This window comes from Podarcis gaigeae (genome assembly GCF_964106915.1).
Source record: "Podarcis gaigeae genome assembly, chromosome: 11".
Lineage (NCBI taxonomy): Eukaryota > Metazoa > Chordata > Lepidosauria > Squamata > Lacertidae > Podarcis > Podarcis gaigeae.
Genome location: NC_139687.1, coordinates 26,581,062 through 26,604,869, shown reverse-complemented (window position 1 = coordinate 26,604,869; position 23,808 = coordinate 26,581,062). Strand labels below are relative to the sequence as shown.

The following is a 23,808-nucleotide window of genomic DNA, read 5'->3' as shown; positions in this document are numbered from 1 at the left end:
AATCTTATTGTTTTGTATAATATCTATAAAAGATAGAGTTTTTTAATATAAAAAAATAGCTAGCCTATCACGACACCCCAAATTAGCTCCTCACTGTGTCTGATGGTGGGCCCAGTCTTGCCTGAGATTTACAAAGCAGCCACAAAAATATGATTTGCATTATTTGATGGTGGTTTGTTGTAACTTTGTGGCGCTGCAGTATATTTTCTTGACTGCATATTTTCTCTTGGGCATTATTTTATTACTTTTTGGCAGTATTCCTTTTGTCAAGCTCTGCTGTCACCAACAACGTGAACTTAAGATGGCGGTTTAGCATGCTGTGCACTCTGCGTAATAGCCCATACCTACAGGAGCTCCTGAGAGAGAATATCACGGGCCTATTTTAATGAGGAAAAAAGATTTGCTATTAGCTATGCATTAGGAGCAAATTTGTGAACTGATAACCCTTGAGAGCAAAGAGAAACACAGAATGGTAAGAATTAATGTTAAAATAATTGTAATTTTATACCTGAATGGAGATAAACAGGTTCCACATTAATACTCTTATCTCATTCATGGACAGTGATGGATGGCTTTGTAATTTTTTCCCTCCAAACTAGCCAGCTACAATGAGATAATTTCTTTGAAAAAGCATTATGCACTGGAAAAAGCTGTAGGTGGTGGGGGCCTCTGATTGAATCATGTATTTTAGAGGGGAAAGGCTACATTAATTCTCTAATTTTGTCAAATTAAGAGGTAGCTGAGGCAAGCTGTCTTTTTATGGTGTTCATGCATTTGTCAGCCTAATGGATAGTTAAACATTTCCCTCTATTGCTAAATAAAGCTTTGGTGTAAACAAATGTTTTGGAGTTATGAAAGGGACCTAGCACAGGCTGAATCAACTGTTGATTCTGGATAAAGATTTGGAATATCAGAGAAATATATATTTTTTCAGGGTCATTCTTTAATCCTTGTTTTTGGCAGAATGAACTCACCCCTAAGCAGTGTCTTACAATGACGAACCCAGATAACATGTCTCTTCCCCAGCTTTATGGTATAAATCAGGCTTCCTCAACCTCAACCCTCCAGATGTTTTTGGCCTACAAATCTCACGATCCCTAGCTGGTCAGGGATGATGGGAATTGTAGTCTCAAAACATCTGGAGGGCTGAGGTTGAGGAAGCCTGGTATAAATTAACATAATGGTGTGGTGCATTAAAATAAGATCAAATCAAATCATTAAAAATCAATCAGTCAGTCAGTCAATTAATCAATAAATAAAAGCTGAGAATAGAAGCAAAAGGGAAAATTGAAGGTCAGGAAGATGATTCAGTATTCCAGTTGTTTTTCTGATCCCTCACATAAATGGAGGTATCAAACAAGAAAGGACAAAGAGGGGTTGTTCTAAGCATGTGGAAGGGTGCTTTCTAAGAAGCAATATGAAGGTCATTTTGAAGGAGTCATTTAGAAGACACTTTTGGTTTTACCATCTGAAGCCAGTATAGATACCCTGCTTGTTTATATTGGAAAGCATGGATGGATCATGATGGTAAGTGTGTGTTTGTGTGTGTGTGTGTGTGTGTGTGTGTGTGTGTGTTCACAGTGTCACTTGTCTCCTTGCAAGTAATGCTTCTCACACTTTTGCCTTCAGTGTGAATACTATCACAGTGAATGTCAAGTCATGTGTACCATTTGATTGCAATGATGGCAATTATTTGGTAAAGTCTTACGCAGCTGTGCTCAGTGACACCTATGCCATTGTACTGAATGGCTTCAAGCAGAAAACCCAAACTATGCAATTGCATGCCCATTTTTTCCTAACAGCAAATCACCTTTACGCAATGGTGACTGGTGGCCACTGAGATCACTAGGGTGAAAAGCAGAGAAGTCAATAGTAGGTGGCACCAAAGCCAATGAATACTGGATAAATATGTCAATTTCATTATATATTAGGCCTTAGAATTCTACAGAAGTGTTACAAAATCTAACAGGATAATTATTATTATTATCTATTAAATTTGTATATTGTCCTATAGCCGTAAATCTCAGGCCAATTCACAACATTAAATCACAATATGAAAAACACAATATACATAATGGAAATAAAAGCAAAAAATGAATCCATAATGCCCCCTCCCATAAAGTGTGTTCTCATTAAAAGAGAGCGCGTTTTGCGGATGGGGCCAAGCAAGACACCCTGTAGTTGCCAGGCAGGTTAGGATTGAGGGACCTGGCAAGGATTGGTTGTTTGTGTTGCTGGGGTAAAAATGATGTTGCCAATTTGGGGGTGGGAACAGAGATTATTTAAACAGTGGTCACAGTGATCTGCTTTCTCTTTCGCTGTGGGCACCGGATCACCCGCCCACCCTCCCTTGTTTTGGGCTTGTGCTTTGACCTTGCTATGCCTGTCATGGGGTCGTCTGCTTTGGGGCAGGGGCCCGGTAGGAATTTTGCCATCTGGCTGATTAGTGAGTGCCATTTGGTTTTTTGCCTACTGCGTAGCAAATCGTCACAATTTGTAAGGTTGGCAGTTAGGCATTGGTTTAAATTGGTTGGAGGAGGGGCATGGATTGGCTGGGCCTGCCCCTCCAATGCTGCTGCTGCAAGGGAATTCCGTTAAAGGAATTCAGGGGCTTACCATCCTTTCGTCCAAACCCCTGGAATCGGGTTTGGGCTGCATAAGCCCCTGGGAGCATGTGGGAAGAAGCTTAGGGTCTGTGTCGCAGCTCCAGTTATCCCCGATCTTGTTTCCCCTCACTGGCTTTCGCTGGAATCTGGGAGTCAGTTCTGTTCCCAGGCGGGGGGGGGGGGGCAGATAGTCATAACCAATGCCTAAGCAACCCCACACATCTTGTATGTTTAATAAAGTTGTGGCCAAAATTATGCCAAAAACCTTAAACAAAAATTATGTGTGATGTGTGAGTTATTGGGGTAGGGGTGTTTTGGGGGACCTCAGCGCGCAACACATTTAAAAGGCATCAAGTGTCAATCAGCCCAAAAGGCCTTGTTAAAAAGGAATGTCTTTGCCTGGTGCCTAAAGGTGTATAATGAAGGTGCCAGACAAAACTTCCTGGGGAGAGCATTCCACAAATGGGGAGCCACTTCAGAAAAGGCCAGTTCTTGTGTTTTCACCCTCTGGACCTCTCATGGAGGAGGCACATGAAAAAGGGTCTCAGAGGATGGGAAGTTTCATACGGAGAGAGGTGATCCTGATATGTGTTAATTTTCTATTTATGGCTTTTGGTGAAACGAAATTATTGTGTACAAAAACCTCAACAAAAGAAGTACTGGAAAAAAAGTTTTAATTTATTTTACAGGTTGTACAAGTAACAAAGAATTAACAACAACTCCTGTACACAAAATAATAATAAAAAAAGCATCAGACAAGATGATCCTGACAGAATACATCTCAACAGTGCACACAAATGGGAGCTGGGTATGCTCAATAGCAGTAGTATTGTCCAGGAAGGCTGGTTTTGGCAAACTTGCTTCCTTTAGTATATACAGTTAAAACAATTGTGCTTTTGCCTATCCAGGGTAACAGTGCTCTTAAAAAGAAAAAAGAAAGGGAGGGGGGGAGTGAAATTGCACCAAGATCCAGAGATATGTGTCCACCATCTCAATCTAATAGGAGAAACAGATAATGAGTGTCTGTTTCATAGAGCTCAATGTCTGATCCAGATACTGGAACCTTTTGGCCCAGGAAACACACATGCAAATACTTGTTTGTAACTGTCCCCTCCCATTGGATTGGAGCACATATTTTTAAATTATAATGAAACTTTCCAGTATTTTTAAAAGTCAATTGCCCCATTCTTTACCCCACAACACACGTCATTTACAAAAAAAGAAAAAGGACCGGAGGTTTAGCAGTTGAGATACTGGAATATATACGGAAAGGCTAATTGTGAAATATATTAGGGGTGTGCAAGAAGGATGCCTTGGAGAGATTTTGAGCTTTACAGAAGCAAAGCAGGCTCTGTTCAAGGTGTCATGAATAAAAATAGGCACCCCTGACGCATTTCATGGCACCTCAGCGATCCAAATGTCAAAAAATGCTGCAGGACAAGCATCTGATAAAAACAAAAGTAATATCTCTAAGTGATGGGGAAATGGACAGCAGACACCATGGTGGGAAGAAGGCAGAGGAGGAGCTCTGCTATGAATGTCAAGTCAAGATTATAATCAGAGGGAGTGATTTTACCCCAAAAGTGAAAACTGTTTTGTTCATCTGCCCCCCCAAATAAATGCCACAGGTGCTTAACACAAAAGCCCCAGACCTATTCCCCTGGAATTTGGTCGGTTTCTTACCCAAAGGCAGCTTTCATATCTACAGTTTTCAGACCTATTGCCCTCAAGACACTAGCCTGGGAGATTAAGGGATTCGTTTTTTACCTATCCTAAAACTTTAAGCGAAATTCTTCTGAAATTTGGCAAGAGTAATACATTGAGAAGGGGCAATATTGTCTGTAAATTTCTTCCAATTCTGCCCTCCAAATGAAATAATATAGATATCTCCTTTACAAAAGGAATTGTGCCCAGCACAAAAGCTCAAAAACCAATGTGCTAGTAATTTTGAAGGGTTTATCCACTCTGGAGGGACTTGCAAATTTCATCCACTGTCAAAATGAGTTGTAGCTGTTTTTAAATTTCCCAATAGTGAATTCAGATGGTGGGGTGGAGGTGGTGGACTGGAACACCAGGTATTTGGGTGGTCCTTGAGCTGATAGTCCCTGAACTGTTTTCTGAAGGGCAAAACGGAAACTTGTGGTCAGTGCACACACCACTATTACTTGTATGAATAGATGTTATCTCATAGGATCACAGCCTACCTAAGCCTTGTAGGATCTAGGAGGCTGCATAATTTCCACACTTGCTGAAGGCAGTGGGTAACCAGTATTGAAAGTTGCCACAAAGCAGACTAATTCGAATCCTCACTTTTATGGTCTTTCAAGGTATCAAATGTGCACATGCAAACAGAATACTAGCTGGCAATTGCATTCATTTTCATTTAGCTCCATTACATTGTATTTCTTTTTCGTGGGATGTTATTCTGGCATTGTTGAAGAGAGAGACTCCAAACTCAATTGAAACGCTGAGTAGTCTTCACATTTTAGAAAGGGAATAAGAAGGAGAATCTCCTCAAAGGATAAACATGAATATATTATACATTTATCTTCATTAATCTGAGGAGCTCCAGAGCTCCAAACAAAAAGAAAAACACAAATTATAAAACACCGCTTTATGAATTACAAGTCTCCACAAGTAAAATTATCTGAATGAAAACAAATTCCCTTTCTTACTGTGCATTTCTAAAGAGACTGTTCCTACAGTTTTGCATTAAGGGATCAGATTTTAACCACTGGGTATGTGTTGGAGATAGTGCTGGTCAATTATGATTCTCTATCACAGTAGCTGTGATACAAGCAACAAATATATGTTATGAGAAAATTATGAAAACAAAGAAGCCATTTATTCCTTACCTGTATTTGAACACTTGTAATTTTTTGCAATGTGATGAGCAAATGTAAATCCCACTAACTGTAACCTTGCAAAAGTTTCTATAGGCTACCTTTTTGACTCTTTAAGTTCTAGGACAGCCTTTCCCATTCTGGTGCTCTCCAGGTTTTTTGGACTACAATTACCATCAGACCCAAGCAACAAGGTCATGCTGGCTGAGGCTGATGGGAGTTGTCACCCAAAACATTGGGAGGGTGTTGGGTTGTGGATGGCTAATCTAGGGCTTGATCTCAATGGGGAATGTAGATCTTAAATGGTGATAGTTTTTACTACTCAAGAGAAGAGGTATATAGTAAAAGCTCAAGGCAAAGACACAGGGCAGGATGTGATAAGTTTTTGCCAACATCCCATTGGTGAAATGCAGGGCTGCTGTCATCCAGGGAAAATTCCAAAATCTGTGCTCATGTAACTAAGAACAGAGTTCTGACAAAGAGAAAGAAGCTCATGATCTCTGCATAATATGCAAACAATGAAGGGGCTGGAGGACACAAAATGGTAGTATGCATAAAAAGAGACAGTTATGACATCCGGATTTAAAATTACTGTCATTTTAGATTTTCAATGAAACAAGACCTAAATGAAATGCTGAGCCAAACACTGCAACGTTGTATTTTAAGCAGACCATTCCATCATTTAAATCTTTACTAGCATCTTTTAAATCATCCTTATTCTTCATCTAAGTGCCTTTTTTCCCACACTCTATGCACTTCTACTGAGAAGTAAGTCCAATTGTGCCCAGCGGTGTTTACTCTCAATTAAACTTGCATAGGATTGCAGCCTGATGGTGCAATCCCATACATGTCCCCTTGAATTCTTCCAAGGTGCATAGGACTGCAGCCTCATTCATTACATGAAAACCTTGCTTCTTCTTTTTTATGTAATATGATAGGCTTTCATCCAATTTCAATTCTATCTTTTCCTGTTGTGTTTATATTGGAAAACTGATATTTCCCTGAGATGCAAAACATAAAAGTGGTTTTGTTAACTAGTTTATTAGCCCTTTATAGACATGTGGAAATAGTCTAGATAAGGGGAGGAAAACATGACACAAAAGAATTAAGTAATAGGATTGAAGTTAAGCCTGAGGATGAAAAAGGCACTAGTCTTAACTTCTTTAAGGTGATTGTGTGAAATCTAACACCTTTTATGGAAAATCAGTTTAGCTAGACTGCTCTAACATTACTCTATTTCAAAAGGAAACATGCCAACATTACTATTATGGTCATTAAGCAGCCTAAGAAATTTTTATTTTGGACTATTTTGTGTATGTGTCATCCTAAACACCATATGTTTTCCAGTAATATCTTCGGAGTTTACAAAACCAATCCTTAAGCCTACACTTTCCTCAAAAAATGTTCTCTCTCTCTGCTATGGGCTTCCTTTTGTAAGGAAAAGAATAGTAAAAATTAATGATAACAATGGGGAAGCTCACTGCCTATGCTGCAAAAATCAACAAGCAGTATTTTACTATTCATAGTTTCCTGTGGGCAGGGGAAATCACATTCCTTTATGGGTTTATCCGTTTCATCCAATGTATGAATATCCTGATGAGAAAAGAGGCAGAATGCCACTGAATATGCACTCTAGGAAAAGGAAAAGAGAAGGCTTTTGCCTTCATGTCTTGTTTGTGGACATCTGGTTGGCCACTGCAGCAAAAAGGATGCTGGACTAGGTACAGACTTGTTGGCCTGGTAGGTTCCTGCAGATTATTCCATGCATTTGGGAATGGCATAATCAGCCCACCCTTCCTTCTACACAGCATTGTATCACTCTCTTCAGGCACTGGTCTGAACACATAAGGGTTAAAAGAGTAGTGAGATGCACATAGGCTACACTCCCTTTGTCTCGAGGTCCCTCTCAGACTATTATGCATTGAGCACTAAAACCTGTGCAGGTCCTGTCTGTTCCTTTAAATACACTAAATATGTGAAGGTCATATGAGTGTGTGTGAAAAGGCCCTGAATATCTGAAAAGGGCTAATATGAAGATTTATTCTGCATTTGTTTTTCTTCTGTTTTCTTCTTCTTCTGCTTCTATATGGCAGAAATCTGCAGGTGAAACCACACGAGAGAACCACTGGTTGTTCCCCCAGCATGCATTTCTGAAGTCACTCCATCAATTGTGCTTTGATACTCTAGATTTACAGCCATTCTGTTTACAACCCTTTCTGTTCATACAAAACCATTAATAATTCTCATTGACTGCTGTCTCAGAACAAAAAACACAGCCCCATATAGAAAGTGGAGCTTCAAAGAAGGGAAAAGGCAAGGGAACTCGTCAGTGGCATTTTCACATATTGCTCATCAGGATGCTATAGAACGGGAATAATGCACATATTGTCCAGCACTATGAAGAATCTGCATTTTAAAAGTGGTTTTGTAAACTAAAAACAAAATCCACTATGCCAACTAAACTATACAGACTTTGACATTTCAATGATATTTATAATTTACATTAATTCTGATTAAATATCTTGATTCAAGAATATTATGGTCATAGTCTGATTTTTTTTAAAGGGAAAACATCTGTTTCAGATTTTCAAGGCATATATAAAAAGCAAAGTCACGTTAAGGAATTTGTCCTTCAAACAAAATCTAGACACCAAGTTAGCAGTAAACAAATAAACAAACAAAAATTGACTGAAAACAGTTTCTAAAGCAGCACAGCAACAAGTACTAAATTTTACACGTTTTCATCATTTGAAGGAAAACAAATGTACATCTATTACAAAATCAGCATAATCTTTGGTACCAAATGTAAGGGCACCTGCTTGTTAACAATATCATCTTCATAACAAAAATCTTGTCTTAAAGACAGCTCAAAACATCAGATTGTTTAAAAGTGCTAACTTGCAATTTAGCTTCTGTTAATTTTGTACTTTAGGCCAGACTAAATGTTACAATAAACACACTTTCAGGAAAAAAAGTATGTTTAAACTAACTTCTGTTTTGAAGGAAAAGCAACTTTGGGATCTGGAACACACACCTATATCAGGACAGTAGCCTGTGGAAAATTCCTTGCCCTTCCTGCGATTTGTCTCCCAAAGATAAAAATGTACACTCTATACAAGTTTGTACACACCGTGTATTTCGTATGGCGTTTTCCTAAATACATTCAGGAGCCATCAGCAGCTGGAGAGAAGAGGTTAGCAGAAAAATTACCGTATTTTTTGCTCTATAAGACTCACTTTTTCCCTCCTAAAAAGTAAGGGGAAATGTGTGTGCGTCTTACGGAGCGAATGCAGGCTGCGCAGCTATCACAGAAGCCAGAACAGCAAGAGGGATTGCTGCTTTCACTGCGCAGCGATCCCTCTTGCTGTTCCGGCTTCTGAGATTCAGAATATTTTTTTTCTTGTTTTCCTCCTTCAAAAACTAGGTGCGTCTTGTGGTCTGGTGCATCTTATAGAGCGAAAAATACGGTAGTTTGGAGCCCCGATGTGGAATGTGTCCAGATTGTGACTACACAGTCCAGATTGTGACTACACAGCTGCTTTTTGTTCAGATGTTTGAGCACACTTTTGTCGTGTGTTTATTGTAACATGCAGTTCACCCTAAAAGAAGCACCTAAAAGCAGTTGGGAGATCCTAAGCTTTTTTCAACAAGTTATACCATCCAGAACAACCTAGTGAGATGACCCTCTCCACTCCCATTTCCCATACACGTCCCGACATCGCCTTCACCAGCAGAACATGTTCCTAGCAGTGGCTGGTGCTGAGATATGGGGCTGCGGGGGCAAAACCTGATGACTGGCTCTATGTGTTACAGCAGCAGCAAGTTGTCATGTGGAGGCAACTTCAGCTGTGATGCGTAAGCTGAGCAATAAGATGCAATGAAGATTTTGTTTAAAAAATAAGATCTTCTAAGACCACTTCTTGAAGATTACTTAAAATGTTCATAGTATTATCTTGTCAAAATCCCTTAAGGGGCTCCAATACCCAAACACCATAGAAAATGAATGACAATTTTAAAAACAGGGAGGAAAAAGAGAAAGGTTATAATACAAAGCCAGGGACGGCCCCGGCTGAAGGTATTTTGCTTGATGTTTGGTGATGTTATCCACTGCTCTGCCAATTCCGCCTTGATTGTTGCTGCCAAATGCAAAGTATTTCCTTCAGGGCAGACCCCACCTCTTGGGTATTTCGTTACATGCTGCCAGACTTTGTGTTGGCAAATGAGCAGTAAATGGACTATTTGCTTCTTTAACAGGTGATGAATGCATCGTTGGATCTTGTAAACACTACTGATTTTATACATTCAAGCTTTGCTCTTAGAGAAAGTGGCACTTACTCGAACCATTGCACTCAAGATTTAGCACTTCAACAGGTAAAAATGTTCGCTGGTACGGGAGTTCCGGTGCACTTCCTTGTTCTCCAATGGCTTGGTACAGCGCACAGGGATAAATCCACTGTTTTGATCCCACTGCTCTTCCATAAAATCTGCATGGCGAAGCCCAGATCCGGCACTTCTCCTAGTCCTCGACTTGTGCTTTATTACTGCGCACACCGCCCCGTCGTCAATTTAAGTGCTCCTCTGTTATGTAACATACTTAAAGTTTTAAACTCTAATGGCATCCTATGTGGGCTGGCATTAGAAAAAAATCGATACTTTAAGTCATCATAATAGTGATATTTGACTGGCTTGCCATTTATATCCTTCGGGAAGGGCCAGAATCCATAGAGATGAATTTCGTCGCAGAACCTCGTAGCAAGTGTGTACATGAGGAGTCCTGTGCTAGGTCGCTTGATGAAAACCTTGTTGGTCAGCCAATAACTGTAAGGGAAGTGAAAAACAAGAGATGCACATTTGATTATTCGGATATCTTGTTTCCACTTCAGCATGCACAATTCTCTCTCTCAAATAAAATAAATAAAATTATAACAACATTGAATGCATTTTGATAATTACAAATGTTGTAATCACCATGGAGATGAAAGTCCCATCCTATTTCTGTGGCCCATCCCATCCTATTTCTGCATTAATCTGATTTTTAATTTTTAAAAAAAATAATTAAACCTATTAATTATGTATTGTTAAACATAGTTCCTTTTAGGAAACACGCTTGCAAATGTGTTTTCTATTAGAGTAAACTTTGTGTTGTTGTTTTTAAAAAGGAGCATTTTGATACAGATTTTGAGCTGAGAACTGCATTGGAACATTTGAGAAGTGAGAAAGCTGGTAGATAACAAAAGTTCAATCCAAATAGTAGCTGAGGAGGTGCAGAACAGGTCAATTCATATTGAAATCTAGAAAGACTGAATTACTCACACATCACTAGTGGAAAAGTCCAGGAGGAGTATACGCTTTGCAGGTACACAGTTCAAGTATAAAGGCCACTTACCTCCCAAGCATATTACTATTTTAGCTTCTTCGTTGATTGGCATTCTATTTCTTTTCCTGGGGGTGAGGCATAACACCTCCATATTTTTCTCCCACACGCACAACCCAACAAACCATCAGAATCAATTATGACTATACAGTGGTACCTCGGGTTACAGACACTTCAGGTTACAGACGCTTCAGGTTACAGATTCTGCTAACCCAGAAATAATACTTCTGGTTAAGAACTTTGCTTCAGGATGAGAACAGAAATTGCGCGGAAGCGGTGGTGGGAGGCCCCATTAGCTAAAGTGGTACCTCAGGTTAAGAACAGTTTCAGGTTAAGAACGGACCTCCGGAACGAATTAAGTTCTTAACCTGAGGTACCACTGTACATCTTGCTAAGTATGGATATGAGATCAACAGATCATCTGGGCTAACTTACAATATCAGCAACAGTTTGTACCCAACGGTTGCATGAGCTGAAGATACCTTGTCGTTTTGTCCCTTGCAGTCCTGTGTGGCCCTGAAAACATTCTTCCCAGAGCTGCAGGACCTTCCTGAACAAGCTATGTGGCAGAGGGCTGCAGTGTGAAGGGGGAATTGCCCATAATCAGGTGCAGAAATGTTGCACCAGTAAAGCAGGCACTTGTGATACAATATATGCCTTGTGCATTATTGCTATCATCATCATTATTTGGGTGAATGGTATTTTCAAAGCAGTGAGTAAACACAGAGATTGAATTTGAGCCTTCTGTTGCTCAGCGGAGGAAAAGTGGAGGGGCAGAAAGAATCTGGAGTGAGCCTCCTTCCAGCTCAAGTGACCAGCTGACAGTGGCAACTGTCAATCAGGTGCTGTGTATGTATGTGATGAACGAGTTGCAACCTTTGAGATATGTGACTGGCTCTAGCATCTATTAATAATAATAATAATAATTTATTATTTATACCCCGCCCATCTGGCTGGGCCCCCCCAGCCACTCTGGGCGGCTTCCATAAAAATATTATAGCAACCATGCCTCCAGCCCCAAATTGAATCAGAACCACCTTGTGGGAATTCCTTGCAGATGACCACAGTACAACAACAGTCAGGTTGTCTATCCACAGCAGTGACCAGAGGAGGAATGATGGCTAGAAACACCAGGGTGCATCAGCAGCAGCACAACTGGATGTTTTCATCTGCCTCAACTGCAACAAAACATGTCTCTTCCACAGGGCCAGATTTAGGTTTGATGAGACCCTAAGCTACTGAAAGTAATGAGGTCCTTTATATGTCCAGCTGTCCTTTGTCAACAACAAATTGTCATTTTTGTGTGTGTTGAACGTATGCTATATGGTAATTTACGGACCTAATAGGTTCATACACAACACAAAACACTGTAAAGTCCAACAGTTTGACTGCACCCCAAAGGTGTACCCCTCCATTGTCTCCCAAGACAGACCAAAGCCAACTGGGCGAAGAAGGGTGTTAACCCTTCCCCCACTGTTTTCATGTGCAAATAATTTCTCCTCCTACTCATTTTGGATAAATGTACAGTCATACCTCATGTTATGTTTGCTTCGTGATATGTTTTTTCAGGTTGCGTCCCATGGTGACCCGAAAGTACTGGAAAGGGTTACTTCTGGGTTTCACCATTCGTGCATGAGCAGATGCGCAAAATGATGTCACGTGCATGTGCAGAAGCGGCGAGTCACAACCCGCGTGTGCGCAGACGCGCCACTGTGAGTTGCGTTCTGCTCATGTTGCGAATGGGCCTCAAGAATGATTCCTGTTCGCAACCAGAGGTACCTCTGTATGTGGATGCAATATGGGTTCCCCAATAAGGCAAATAGCAGCTTGGGGGAAGAGGGGCATAAAGGTGGCAAGGAGATTTGATTTACCCACCCATCCTGTTGTGCTGCAATGCAGTCCATCATTACTCTCCACCATGCTACTTAGAAAAACAACTCTTAAGGGAAGGGTGATCAGTTCACAAATCTGTAATTCCTTGCTTAGTTTAGAATGATCAGTCCAGAACTCAGAACCAGCCTTTTGCTCATGCCATTCCCACTCTATGAAGGCTTAAGCACATGGAAATGTATTTGTGCAAAATAGAAACGATCAAACAGGATTATCTCTTTTGTTAATGCTGCGCCTCAGCCCTTCTCTGGTTTTCAGCAAAATCTCCTTCTGAATATAGCTGAATTTAGCAACAATTTTTTTTATTTTTATTTTTTAAAATCTGTTTTGCCAGGCTTAGCTTTGGCTGTCATCAGTCACATGTTGGGCAGGTTTTTTCCCCTCTTCCAAAGCCTACATTAGTTGTGATTTGAAACCTCTAAAAAGCAAATGTTGAAGCAACAGTAGCAGACCTGGGGAGGGGATGGAATATGTGAAGCATTTGCTAATTTTAGAGTTATTTTCTTGTCTGTTAAGAGGGGGAGGAGGGAGGGAGAATCCTGACTCGCAGCAAATCCTTCAGTAGATAATTAAGGGCCACTTTTCTGGTATGCTATGAATAAACCTAAAAGAAATGTAGTCTGAAAACAGACACTGAGCCAAAACACTTGTCTTACCGAAGTTTGATTTTTATTCAAGCTTCTTACCATTTCACAAGTTCAACCAGGAGTTCTTTTGTTGTTGTTAGAAGCAGAATATGAGACACATAAAGCTATACATATTTTGGTTCCAGACTAGGCTCTGGATGCTTCCAGCCAGGAATTTATTCTGCAATCTCAGCAGCTCATGTATACAGGTTTTGTGGCATCATCGTCATCAAAATGCCAGGCACAACTCTTTTTTTAATCCGGATTTTCCCTTACTGTGAAAAATCCAATTTGTAAGAAAAAGAAAAATCTATTATGTTGCCATAGTCACTGCTGGTGTGGGAACTCATTACTGGGGGGAAAGCCCCCACCTCATTTTGGGGGCAGGATATGTGTGTGGCGATGTTTTGAGGGGTGTTCTCTAGAACTGTCTCCTACTCCCATTTGTTCACCATCAAATCACAGCCTATCCATTTGGTTTAGTTAGCCCCCAATACTAAATGATGTGAATGTGACTCCGAATTGTCTATTTGACACCTACTTCCACCGATTGCTGCAATGTAATGGCACCTCCGAATTTCAACAACCCAGTTCAAAGGAGGATTTCAACACAATAAATGTGGGTAACTGATGGTTGCCTCAAGGTCAGTAATCACAGTACATACACTGGCCTTAAAAAAGTTATTATTTTCTGGAAGACTAATTTTGTCGCCCCCCGTTTTTGTGGGGAAAGTGTGTGATTGTCTGTCAACTGTTACGGGGTCCTTCAAGGTATTCTTGGGGACTTTTATACTGCCTCTCTGCTCCCCCAAAATTAAACAGCAGATAAATATAGCCAGATATCAAGCATGTACAAAACCTCCATAGAAATGGGTCTTGAAGGGCCAAAACTTCAAGCCTCCACTTTGTCCATTGTGAAAAATGATACCTACGAGGTGGTAGTAGTTGCCTGTTTCTGGTGATCTTTTTTTTTTTTTTAAGTACACATGCACAGGTACAGAAATAACATGTGCATTGGTACCTTGGTTCCCAAACGGTTTAGTTGACGAACAAATAGGCTCCCGAATGCCGCAAACCCAGAAGTAAGTGTTCTGGTTTGTTCCGGCTGTTGGCATTGTTTCCAGGGCCAATCAGCCAATCAGAAGCTGCACCTTGGTTTTCGAAGGTTTTGCAAGTCGAATGGACTTTCAGAACGGATTGAGTTTGGGAACTGTATACATGTCCAGAATGAGAGAAGGTGGAGGAGCAAGAAAGTAACAGAGTAAAGACAAACAGTCAAGCTCCCCCTACTGGTGCGGATGGCAAACAGCAAAATAGCAGTGAACGCCAAGGAATGAGAAGAATGGACTGTGTGGATGCAAACACACCAGTTGTACACACGGGGGGAGGGAAATAGATCTGAACAACCCATTTGCTATATAAAGCTCATGTCAGGAAGCGCTCCTCCAACACTGGGAGGAAACTCTGTTGGCAATTGTTCCTTGGGCCTACTAAAAGAGTTGAATAAAAGCACAGCGGCAGAAATAATGAAATAACAGCTGCATATATTTGAGACATTGTCACTTCGCCACTGTGTGCAGAAACACTACAAGTGTTAGAGAAATAGATTGCAGGCTTCTATAAATGTCCTGCTTGGACAGACGTTCTGATCATCATGTGCCTATAGTACAGAGCTCCTTCTTTGGCTGTTGGGGATGGAACAATGGTCCCTCTTTCAACAGGCATTGTGTGGGGCAGGAGAACCTCATGCCAGCACTGGCTGCCCACTGTACTGAACCTGCATTCAACCCTGAGCAAGGAAATAAAGAGGAAATAAAGAGCAGCAAGGAAATGGAACTCTGGATCCCAAGCCAGGCATTCAATTCTCAAGCAGAAGTTGCTTTGGGAAAGATCAGCTTTAGCCAGCAGAAACTAGAATCTTGTGACTGTAACATGAACAGTCTCAGCTTTCCAGGAATGCAGAAGAATATGTTTCTGTGGCTCAAATAACCCTGGCATTCATATCACAGGGAAAGAAGAAATAACCCAACCTCATTTTGCATTGTAGTCAAGTGGAGTTGGTCCCATGGAGCTGAAGCAACTTTAAAATGAAAGGTGAAGATGGCACACTCACACGCACTGTCCCATATACAGACGTTTGGGTTTATCAGCTGGAAGTTGGTATCAGCTTCTTTCTACATGAATCTCATAGAGCATCTGGGATTTGCCAGATGTCCTGCCCTGCCTTGGGCTAGCTTCCTTGGTTAGACTGGTGCCAATGCCCAGTTTTCTTTGCTTGGACCCATGCCTAGAGTGAACATCTGCTGAGTTTTTTTTATCCTGGACTAGATTTCTAGTGCCTACTGCAAATTCAGATTTGCTATGCTGGCATATGCTTAGCACAACCAGTTCCAGCTTTTATTGGGTGCTTGCGAAAGAAAATCCTTGTCAGTAGGCCCTCCTAGTCAACATTTTGCCCACAGAGCTTCCAAAAACAAGACAATGCCTTTGAAAATGGACAAAATGTTTTCTCGTTTGCTTAAAAAAGTTATAGGACTGCCAAGTGCCAACCAACACCAACCCAATAACCTAGCAATAAATCCTGGCTCATGGTGTCCACATGGGGAGACACAAAGACCTAACTGGAGAAAGTATAGAGTGGAAGAAAGAGAAGTCTCTATTTTTGGCTACCATCAGCCTTATGGCTCAGCTTCAGGATTTTCCAAGAGGCAGCTGCTTCTAGAAAGACCAGTCACCTTGTTCTTGCCAGGGAGTGGTGGTTGCGGATCAGGGTGGCCTGCCCCTGGGCCGAAGCAGCCTTCTGGGCCCTGCACAGCTGGCAGATGATGTCATTTCCTCCTTGGCTGCGGGGGCTGTCAGAGCCCACCCATGGCTTGAGCCAATTGTTGGTGGGCCAAGGGGGCGTGGCCTGGGAAGCAGACCAGAGGGGAGACTTCCCCCCTCTGTTTTCAGTCTTTTCTACAACTCCTGATTGTGGGTGATTTTTAATAACTATGAAGAAATATCAGTTTGATTATTTTTTAAATAAAATTATGAATTGTTATTTGGGACATCATTGAAATGCCCTTATGAGATCAGAAATGTGTTGCCATTGAAATGTGCATTGTTCATGTTTATTTACTGGTGTAACTGACCATTTATCTTGTATATTGTGAGCTACCATGAACACAATTTCCTTATAAAAAGGGGTGAGACTTTTAGGGCTTGCGCAAGGGGACTTTCCTTTCTTCTCCTACTCTTTGTAGTCCTTCATGCCTCCTCAAAGGTGCTCTGGAAGGTGCCCCAACCCTCCAGGACAGATTTGTGGCTGCATGGGAAGGAGAGAATGGAAATGTGTTCCACAAATGGAATGGTATTCAACTAAAACAGACTTAGAACAGACCCACCCAAACCCAAATTGATGGGTCTAATGTAATCACATCCACTCATTAAAATATATGAGTGGGTGGCACACATGATGAACGAAATTTGCATTTTCTTGAAATGAATACAGATGCATGCTGGCTCATCGCATCTGTGCCTGCTTGGTTCACACTACCCTTTTCTCCACTTGGCTATGTACCTGTATACACAACTGCATGAAGAAATTCAGTAGTTTTAGTTGACCCTTAGAAAATAAGAGGGGAAATGAACAAACAAAAGACACATTTCCCACATTCTGCACAAGTCTTGATGTGGTGATATTAAGCCAAAAGGCAGAACCAAAAATAACAGCTGGGTACTTTATAAATGAGAAAGGAGCTCAGGCTCAATCTCAATTTCTATAAATCTAGGACACCTTGAAATTCACAGTGAAATTTTGCAGCTTCTAACCATCTCAGAGAGAATTCAAGTGCATCCAAGTAACAAAAATGACTTGAGGCATTTAACCTGCAGTTTAGAACTTAAATCCCTTTCCAGAGGCTGAATTTGTAATTAATCAGTCAATAACACATCTCATCCCAGTAAATCCCTGGCTTCCAGTTTCTGCTTAAATGATTTTAAAACTGACCTGTGGGTTTATTTGGCTTCTATGATTTGTTCCTAGATCATGCAACTGAACCGGTTAGTGAACAGCATTGCTGCCTAAGAGATCAGTCAAATCTGATTATTGGAAAATTGCTTAACCAGAAAAGTAATTGTTTGATTAATAGTCTGCTTGCATTGTTTCTGTCCTATGGGTGAGTAAATTCAGGTAATTCTTGGTCATTAAGAAATCCTGACATGGCAGTGTTTCTTTGAAGACACAGATTCTACTTATAGAAATCCTTCCCACCACAATTACCAAGACAATGACCCAACAGGAATTGGGGGTTGGGAGGGGGAAAGAAGCAGTTTGAGGCCTCAGTGGACATAAATTTTAACAGGCATGGAGCAAGCACTTTAGAATTATCTGATAAAATGTCCCATTTAAAATCTCCTGTGCATGTGATCCAGCAATTGTTTTATCTGCACATTAGCTACTGACATGCACACACACAAGAGGCTGTCCACCATGCAGTTCCCAATCCTTGCTGACCATCTGTTAACAAGATGCATGAGAGTATATCTGGATGAGAACAATCTGGATTGTGTTGGGGGGGGAGTAAAGGGCGCACATTATGCATGCCTTTAAATGGCTCCACAGCTGTTCATTACACATGTGTTATTTTCTCATAATGAAAGCAGTATTTTTGGAGCAGATCCTTTGAGAAAAATGATGGAAATGGTGTCATCTGTGAAAACTATGATTAGTAACAAAACTAAGTTTTCCAAGTCTTAAACATGGACACCACATTGAATCCATCTGTGTAAATGCAGTGGTGTGAAGGAGGAAGTGGGGCCACCTCACTTGCAAGAACTTGCAGGTCCACCTCAAGCAGATCTACTCTAGGCCTGCCATTTTTTGCCAGTTGTTATTGCCCATATGGCTGATATGATGAAGGATCAGGTTGGTGTGGCTGAAGCCATTGTGAGCTGTCTTCTATCTGTGAAACTTAGGGGAAACATAGCCACTTGTACACAAAGAGCTTTCCTTGTTGGTTGGCAACCACCATAAACATAGCCCACCTCGTACATCCTTGGATTACTGTACAAGCTGGGGAATGTCAGGGCATTATTGGAAGGCACTGGGTCTGGTCCCTGCCTTAAACATAAGACTATCAAGGAACAAAAGGAATAATATAAACAAAATAAATAAAAAAGAAAACTATCAGGAAAAGATAAAACAATCCAGCCTATTCATACAAAATAAGTAACAGCATTTGCTCAGCAATGATTTCACACTGATCTCACACCATTTCTATTTTTCTGGGTCTGGCAGTTTGAAGACCTTGATAACACATCAATTCATCAATCACCACAGAATGTACTTGTCATTTTGTCACAATTTGTTAATCTATTCAATGGACCTCAAGTAGTGCATTAAGTAATATAATTGACATCTGTCACTGCACAAGCCTCATTTTGTCTTTGATCTCATTTTCCCCAGGGGGAAAGATGTTTTTGGAAGAGTTTTCTTTATGTTATCCAAAGCTTGCTTACTCAAGATTAAGAGTGATATCCAACAAAGTTTTACTCAGAGCAGACCCACTGAAATTAATGGACCTAACTTAGTCATGTTCATTTATTTCAGTGGGTCTATTCTAGGTAAGCTACTAACATGGGTTTGAAACTGCGGGAGGCAGTGGAAGACAGGAGTGCCTGGCGTGCTCTGGTCCATGGGGTCACAAAGAGTCGGAAATGACTAAACGACTAAACAACAACAATTCTAGGTAAAGTTTAGTTCAGTGTTTCTCAAACTCGGGTCATCAGCTGTTGGACTAAAACTCCCATTATCCCTGTCTAGCAGTACCAGTGGTCATGGTTGATGGGAGTTGTAGTCCAACAACAACTGGAGACCCAAGTTGAAGAAGCACTGGCTTTAGTTGAATACAACCCCTTGTCCCCTTAACTTCAAGTAAGTGTGCTCAGGATTGCACTGAAGGAATTTGTAGTGTTGCAGGCATGTCAAAGCAGGCATTCCTTCCACTTCAGGACTATTCTCCTTGCTAACAATGGAGAACTGGCAACCACAGCTTACTGCTGCTCAGGCCTAGTGGAGATTTGTATCACCTTATCCCTTCACTAACAATAAACACTGGGAAAGTTAGGGTTCCTGCTGCTGATCCAAAGACATGGCAGAATTATCTCACCTTTGAAGAAGATGCCTGTTGCAGCACTATTCGAGTCACTACTCTGAGCCAGCCTCCTTTTAATAACACTGCCCAAAAGTAACATTTTGAGGCCTTAAGGCTTCCTTATGTGCCTCCAATTTTAAAGCCTGTTTGAGCAATCAGAAGTTTATGAAAATAACTGACACAAACCAACAATACACAATGAAATTACGTACTTCTCTTCCAGGAGGAATTCACATTCCCATTGTCAACTTCACTTACATTCTGACATGAGTCTAAGGTGATTCTTTGAAAGGTGAGATAGTTTGCCAAACTGCTACACACCACCGCAGGGCCAAGGGTGGGCGGCCGGAAAGATTCTCTGCTCTGTGTTTAAGAACTGGGAAGCAAATCACTCAGCACCATGCAGGTGCATAGATGCTCACTTGGTAGGTGTCCTTGCTGATGTCAAGGAAAGTAAAGGACTTCTTCCAGGGATGCTAAGTACCTGTCTCTACTCTGTCCTCTGAGCACTTATGGTAAGTGCAGAAATTCTCATCTGGCTTTAATTGTCCCAAAGTGCTGGCTTGAGATCCCAATGTTGCACATGCCTTCACTGAATGCAGCTTGTGTATTTCTGCATATAAATAACATGTGAACAATACAAAGGAAGAAACAAGACTCCACTGTGCCATACAGAATATCCGGAACCAGAAGAAGGGAATGAATAAGCTGCGATCCACCATTAATGTGCCCGACACTATATGCAAGAATAAGGTAAAAACCTAACTTATAATGACCCTGGAGCAGCCCCACCAAACGGAGTGGGATCTATTTCCCAGAATAGGACTGTAAGGAAGACAAGGTTAAATATGCAGCCTGGACTATTTATCATCTGAAGTCTTATTCTTAGGAACTGATAGCACCGATTTATCCTGAGCATAGAAGATTGAAAATATCAGGCTCTAATGCCACAGGGTGGCTGAATGTGCCACATGTTGATGTTATTTCTGGGAAACACAAATGTCTCAGCGTGTCAAACAACTGCCATATGATATTTAAAAGAAGATGAAAAAGATACCAACAGTCCTCTACTAGTTTTCAAAACTAGTTCCAGCATCTCAAAAGGATGCCAAATTCATGTAAATTGAACTGATGCTGTGCCTTCAATATATACAAATCTGTGTATATAAACATATGATCCATATATGATCAAGTAATCATTATGTACAACATATGATCCATATATGATCAAGTAATCATTATGTACAACTTAGCAAAGATAAAGGTACCCCTGACCGTTAGGTTCAGTCGCGGACTACTCTAGGGTTATAGTGCTCATCTCGCTCTATAAGCCAAGGGAGCCGGCATTTGTCTGCAGACAGATTCCAGGTCATGTGGCCAGCATGACTAAGCCACTTCTGGCAAACCAGAGCAACACACGGAAACGCCATTTACCTTCCTGCTGGAGCGGTACCTATTTATCTACTTGCACTTTGGCACGCTTTCGAACTGCTAGGTGGGCAGGAGCTGGGACTGAGCAATGGAAGCTCAACCCGTCGCAGGGATTCAAACTGCTGATCTTCTGATCGGCAAGTCCTAGGCTGTGTGGTTTAGACCACATGCCAACCACCAACCACAACTTAGAACTGATGTATAATAGATGCCCATTTTATATGCAAACAGTTTGTTTTATGAAAAAAATTAGGTACTCCACCTCAGACTTGACTATGGTTGACTCTAGAATTTTGTATCAGTCTTTATCAAATCTTCAGAAATATAAGCAAGCCGATCATTCATTATCTAAGAGGAGAACTGAACCTGGTTGATGCGGTGGCACTGTGGTCTAAACCACTGAGCCTAGGGTTTGCCGATCAGAAGGTCAGCAGTTTGAAACCCCGCGACGGGGTGAGCTCCCGTTGCTCGGTTCTAGCTCCTGCCCACCTAGCAGTTCGAAAGCGTGTCAAAGTGCAAGTAGATAAATAGGTACTGTTCCAGTGGGAAGGAAAATGGCGTTTCCGTGTGCTGCTCTGGTTTGCCAGAAGCGGCTTAGTCATGCTGGCCACATGACCCAGAAGCTGTCTGTGGACAAACGCCGGCTCCCTTGGCCAATAAAGCGAGATAAGTGCCACAACCCCAGAATCGTCCACGACGGTCAGGAGTACCTTTACCTTTTACCTCTCTCTGTAATGCATGCTGTGACGTCACCACTTGTTCTATATCACTGCCTGCTTTTGCCTGGGGGTATGGAAAAGCATGTAAAATCACACCACAGAGTGCCTAAATATTTTGAAGAGGAAGGCAGATAACTCAGTTTGAGCACTCATGTTTCAAGCGTAATGCCTAGTTCCTCCCTAAAATGACAAATGAACCCATAATATTCCTCTGGACAGAAAAGATTAATGGGAAAGAATGCATTATCAATACAGCCTGCAGCAGTTAACAGGCAAGCAAGGAAAATGCAAACAAATACCAAGGAGAAAGTTTAGACACTTTTCTTCCCCTTAAAGAAAAAATATCCTGAGTCCAAGCTCTGTTGGTGAGATTTCATATGCAAAACACCGAATGACTGATGTGAATTTGAATTATGTTAGATGGGTGCTGGTGAAGTAAAATAGATATTGCTCACACTGCCATTATTGACTAGATTTGTTCTGACTAATCTAGAGCAATGCTTTGCAATATGATTCACCTTAAGGACTATTCAGATACTGCAAAATCTGGCATGGCACATGAGACAAGAGAAAATTTTGAGCTGTGCTGAGGTTTTGACCGATTTTTTCCTCCTAGCAATTTGCATGGGGAAGTCCTAAACATACATCACCCTAAAAAGAGGGGAATATAAATTTGTTAGAAATTCTCCAAATTGCGTTTACCTGTTTTATTGTTTTAAGGTGGGCGAGATGGGTGAATTTTTGTGTGTGTGTGTGTGTGTGCTATATCTGGCTCTGCAGACGCACCAGAAGCTCATACTTTCTGGAACGCATTCCTCACAAGAGGATCTGTGGAAAAGTGGAAAAGCTTCCCTTGGTAGCAATGCAAAGATATTTGTTTAAGTTTAAAACAGGAGGTAAGGAATCCTAAAATTTAAGAGTGAGCACAGTCCTTTGTGTAGCCAAAATAGCACCATCTACACATAACAGGCAGCTATGAGCAGGTTTGGGGAAGCAGCCAATTTTAGAGAAATGCTGGTTAAATATTGAATGCCCAGAATGTACATTTATGCAACATAATCCAGAGAGACAATGCATCATGTCACACCATTTCTGATTCAAGAAGTAGACATTCCTGAAACATAACTTTCCACCTTATTACACTGAAGTCCCATGCTTGCATTGTTACTTCCTATTTAACAACTGACATGTAAGAGTCAGATTAGATGTTATTGGCATTTGTAGATGAGGAACATGTAGATTGGTCAGCTGTGTAGTGGAAGGGTAAATAAATTTAAGGAACTGTGGGGGAGATGCTTGTAAAAGCAAATATTCACAGTCATAAGAAATCAGCTCAGCACAACAGTATTTAAGGAGTGTCAAAACGTAGAAGGTCTACCATGGCGGCGTGGCGGCGGCATGGTGGCAACAGGAGGCCCCATTAGCTAAAGTGGTACCTTAGGTTAAGAACAGTTTCAGGTTAAGAACGGACCTCTGGAACGAATTAAGTTCTTAACGCGAGGTACCACTGTATCATATCTGGAGTTACTGGCTTGGTGGACCCAGTTCCAAAAAGTCCACCACCACACACTCCATATATGCAGCTCACTATCATGGTCTTTGGTTCAGGTCCAGATAATGTGTCACCCAAGTGACGGTTTCAGCAGCCAGTGTGTGCCAAACTGCACCATATGAATGTGTCAGTATAATGTCAACATATGAGCATTAGCTAAAGAGCATTCTCAAGTAGGTAACATAAAATAAGACAAACAGCTGTTTTATGCAAGGTAAAAACACACTGTAATAAAGGGAGATAAGAGTCAAACATTCAATCTTCCTTTAATGACAAGTTCCACTCAGTGAATCAATACTACCTCCTCCTCCTCCTTCCCACTTTGACCTCAGTCAATGCTAAGTGTTTCTGCTAAATATTGCAGGAACAACAAGATTCCTGTTTGTAAAGCAGATATTCAATGAAAAGGCCATTAGTATGGCCTTTAATTTTATGTCCCCTGTTCTCCTACAGAACAAGAAGCTTCAGCTACTGCAGCTTTACAGCCAATTAGAACATGTAGCACAATCCTATGTCTGCTTAGGAGGAAGTCAGTCCTTACTAGAAAGTAAACCCCTTTGGAATCAATGGGTTTATTTTTGAATAAGTGTGCTCATCAGAACTGTGGCCTAAGCAGAGCTGGGCCAAGGT

At 41.2% G+C, this 23,808-nt stretch overlaps 1 protein-coding gene across 1 annotated transcript in view; it reads right to left on the bottom strand.

The window, feature by feature from the left end:
* Positions 1-3,266: 3,266 nt before the first annotated feature.
* Positions 3,267-23,808, bottom strand: part of ST8SIA4 (ST8 alpha-N-acetyl-neuraminide alpha-2,8-sialyltransferase 4) — an 84,663-nt gene continuing 64,121 nt past the window's right edge. Inside the window, exon 5 of the mRNA XM_083702427.1 lies at positions 3,267-10,267. Within this exon, the coding sequence (XP_083558553.1) occupies positions 9,988-10,267 (280 nt within the window). The 3' untranslated portion in view covers positions 3,267-9,987. The remainder of the gene's footprint in view (positions 10,268-23,808) is intronic.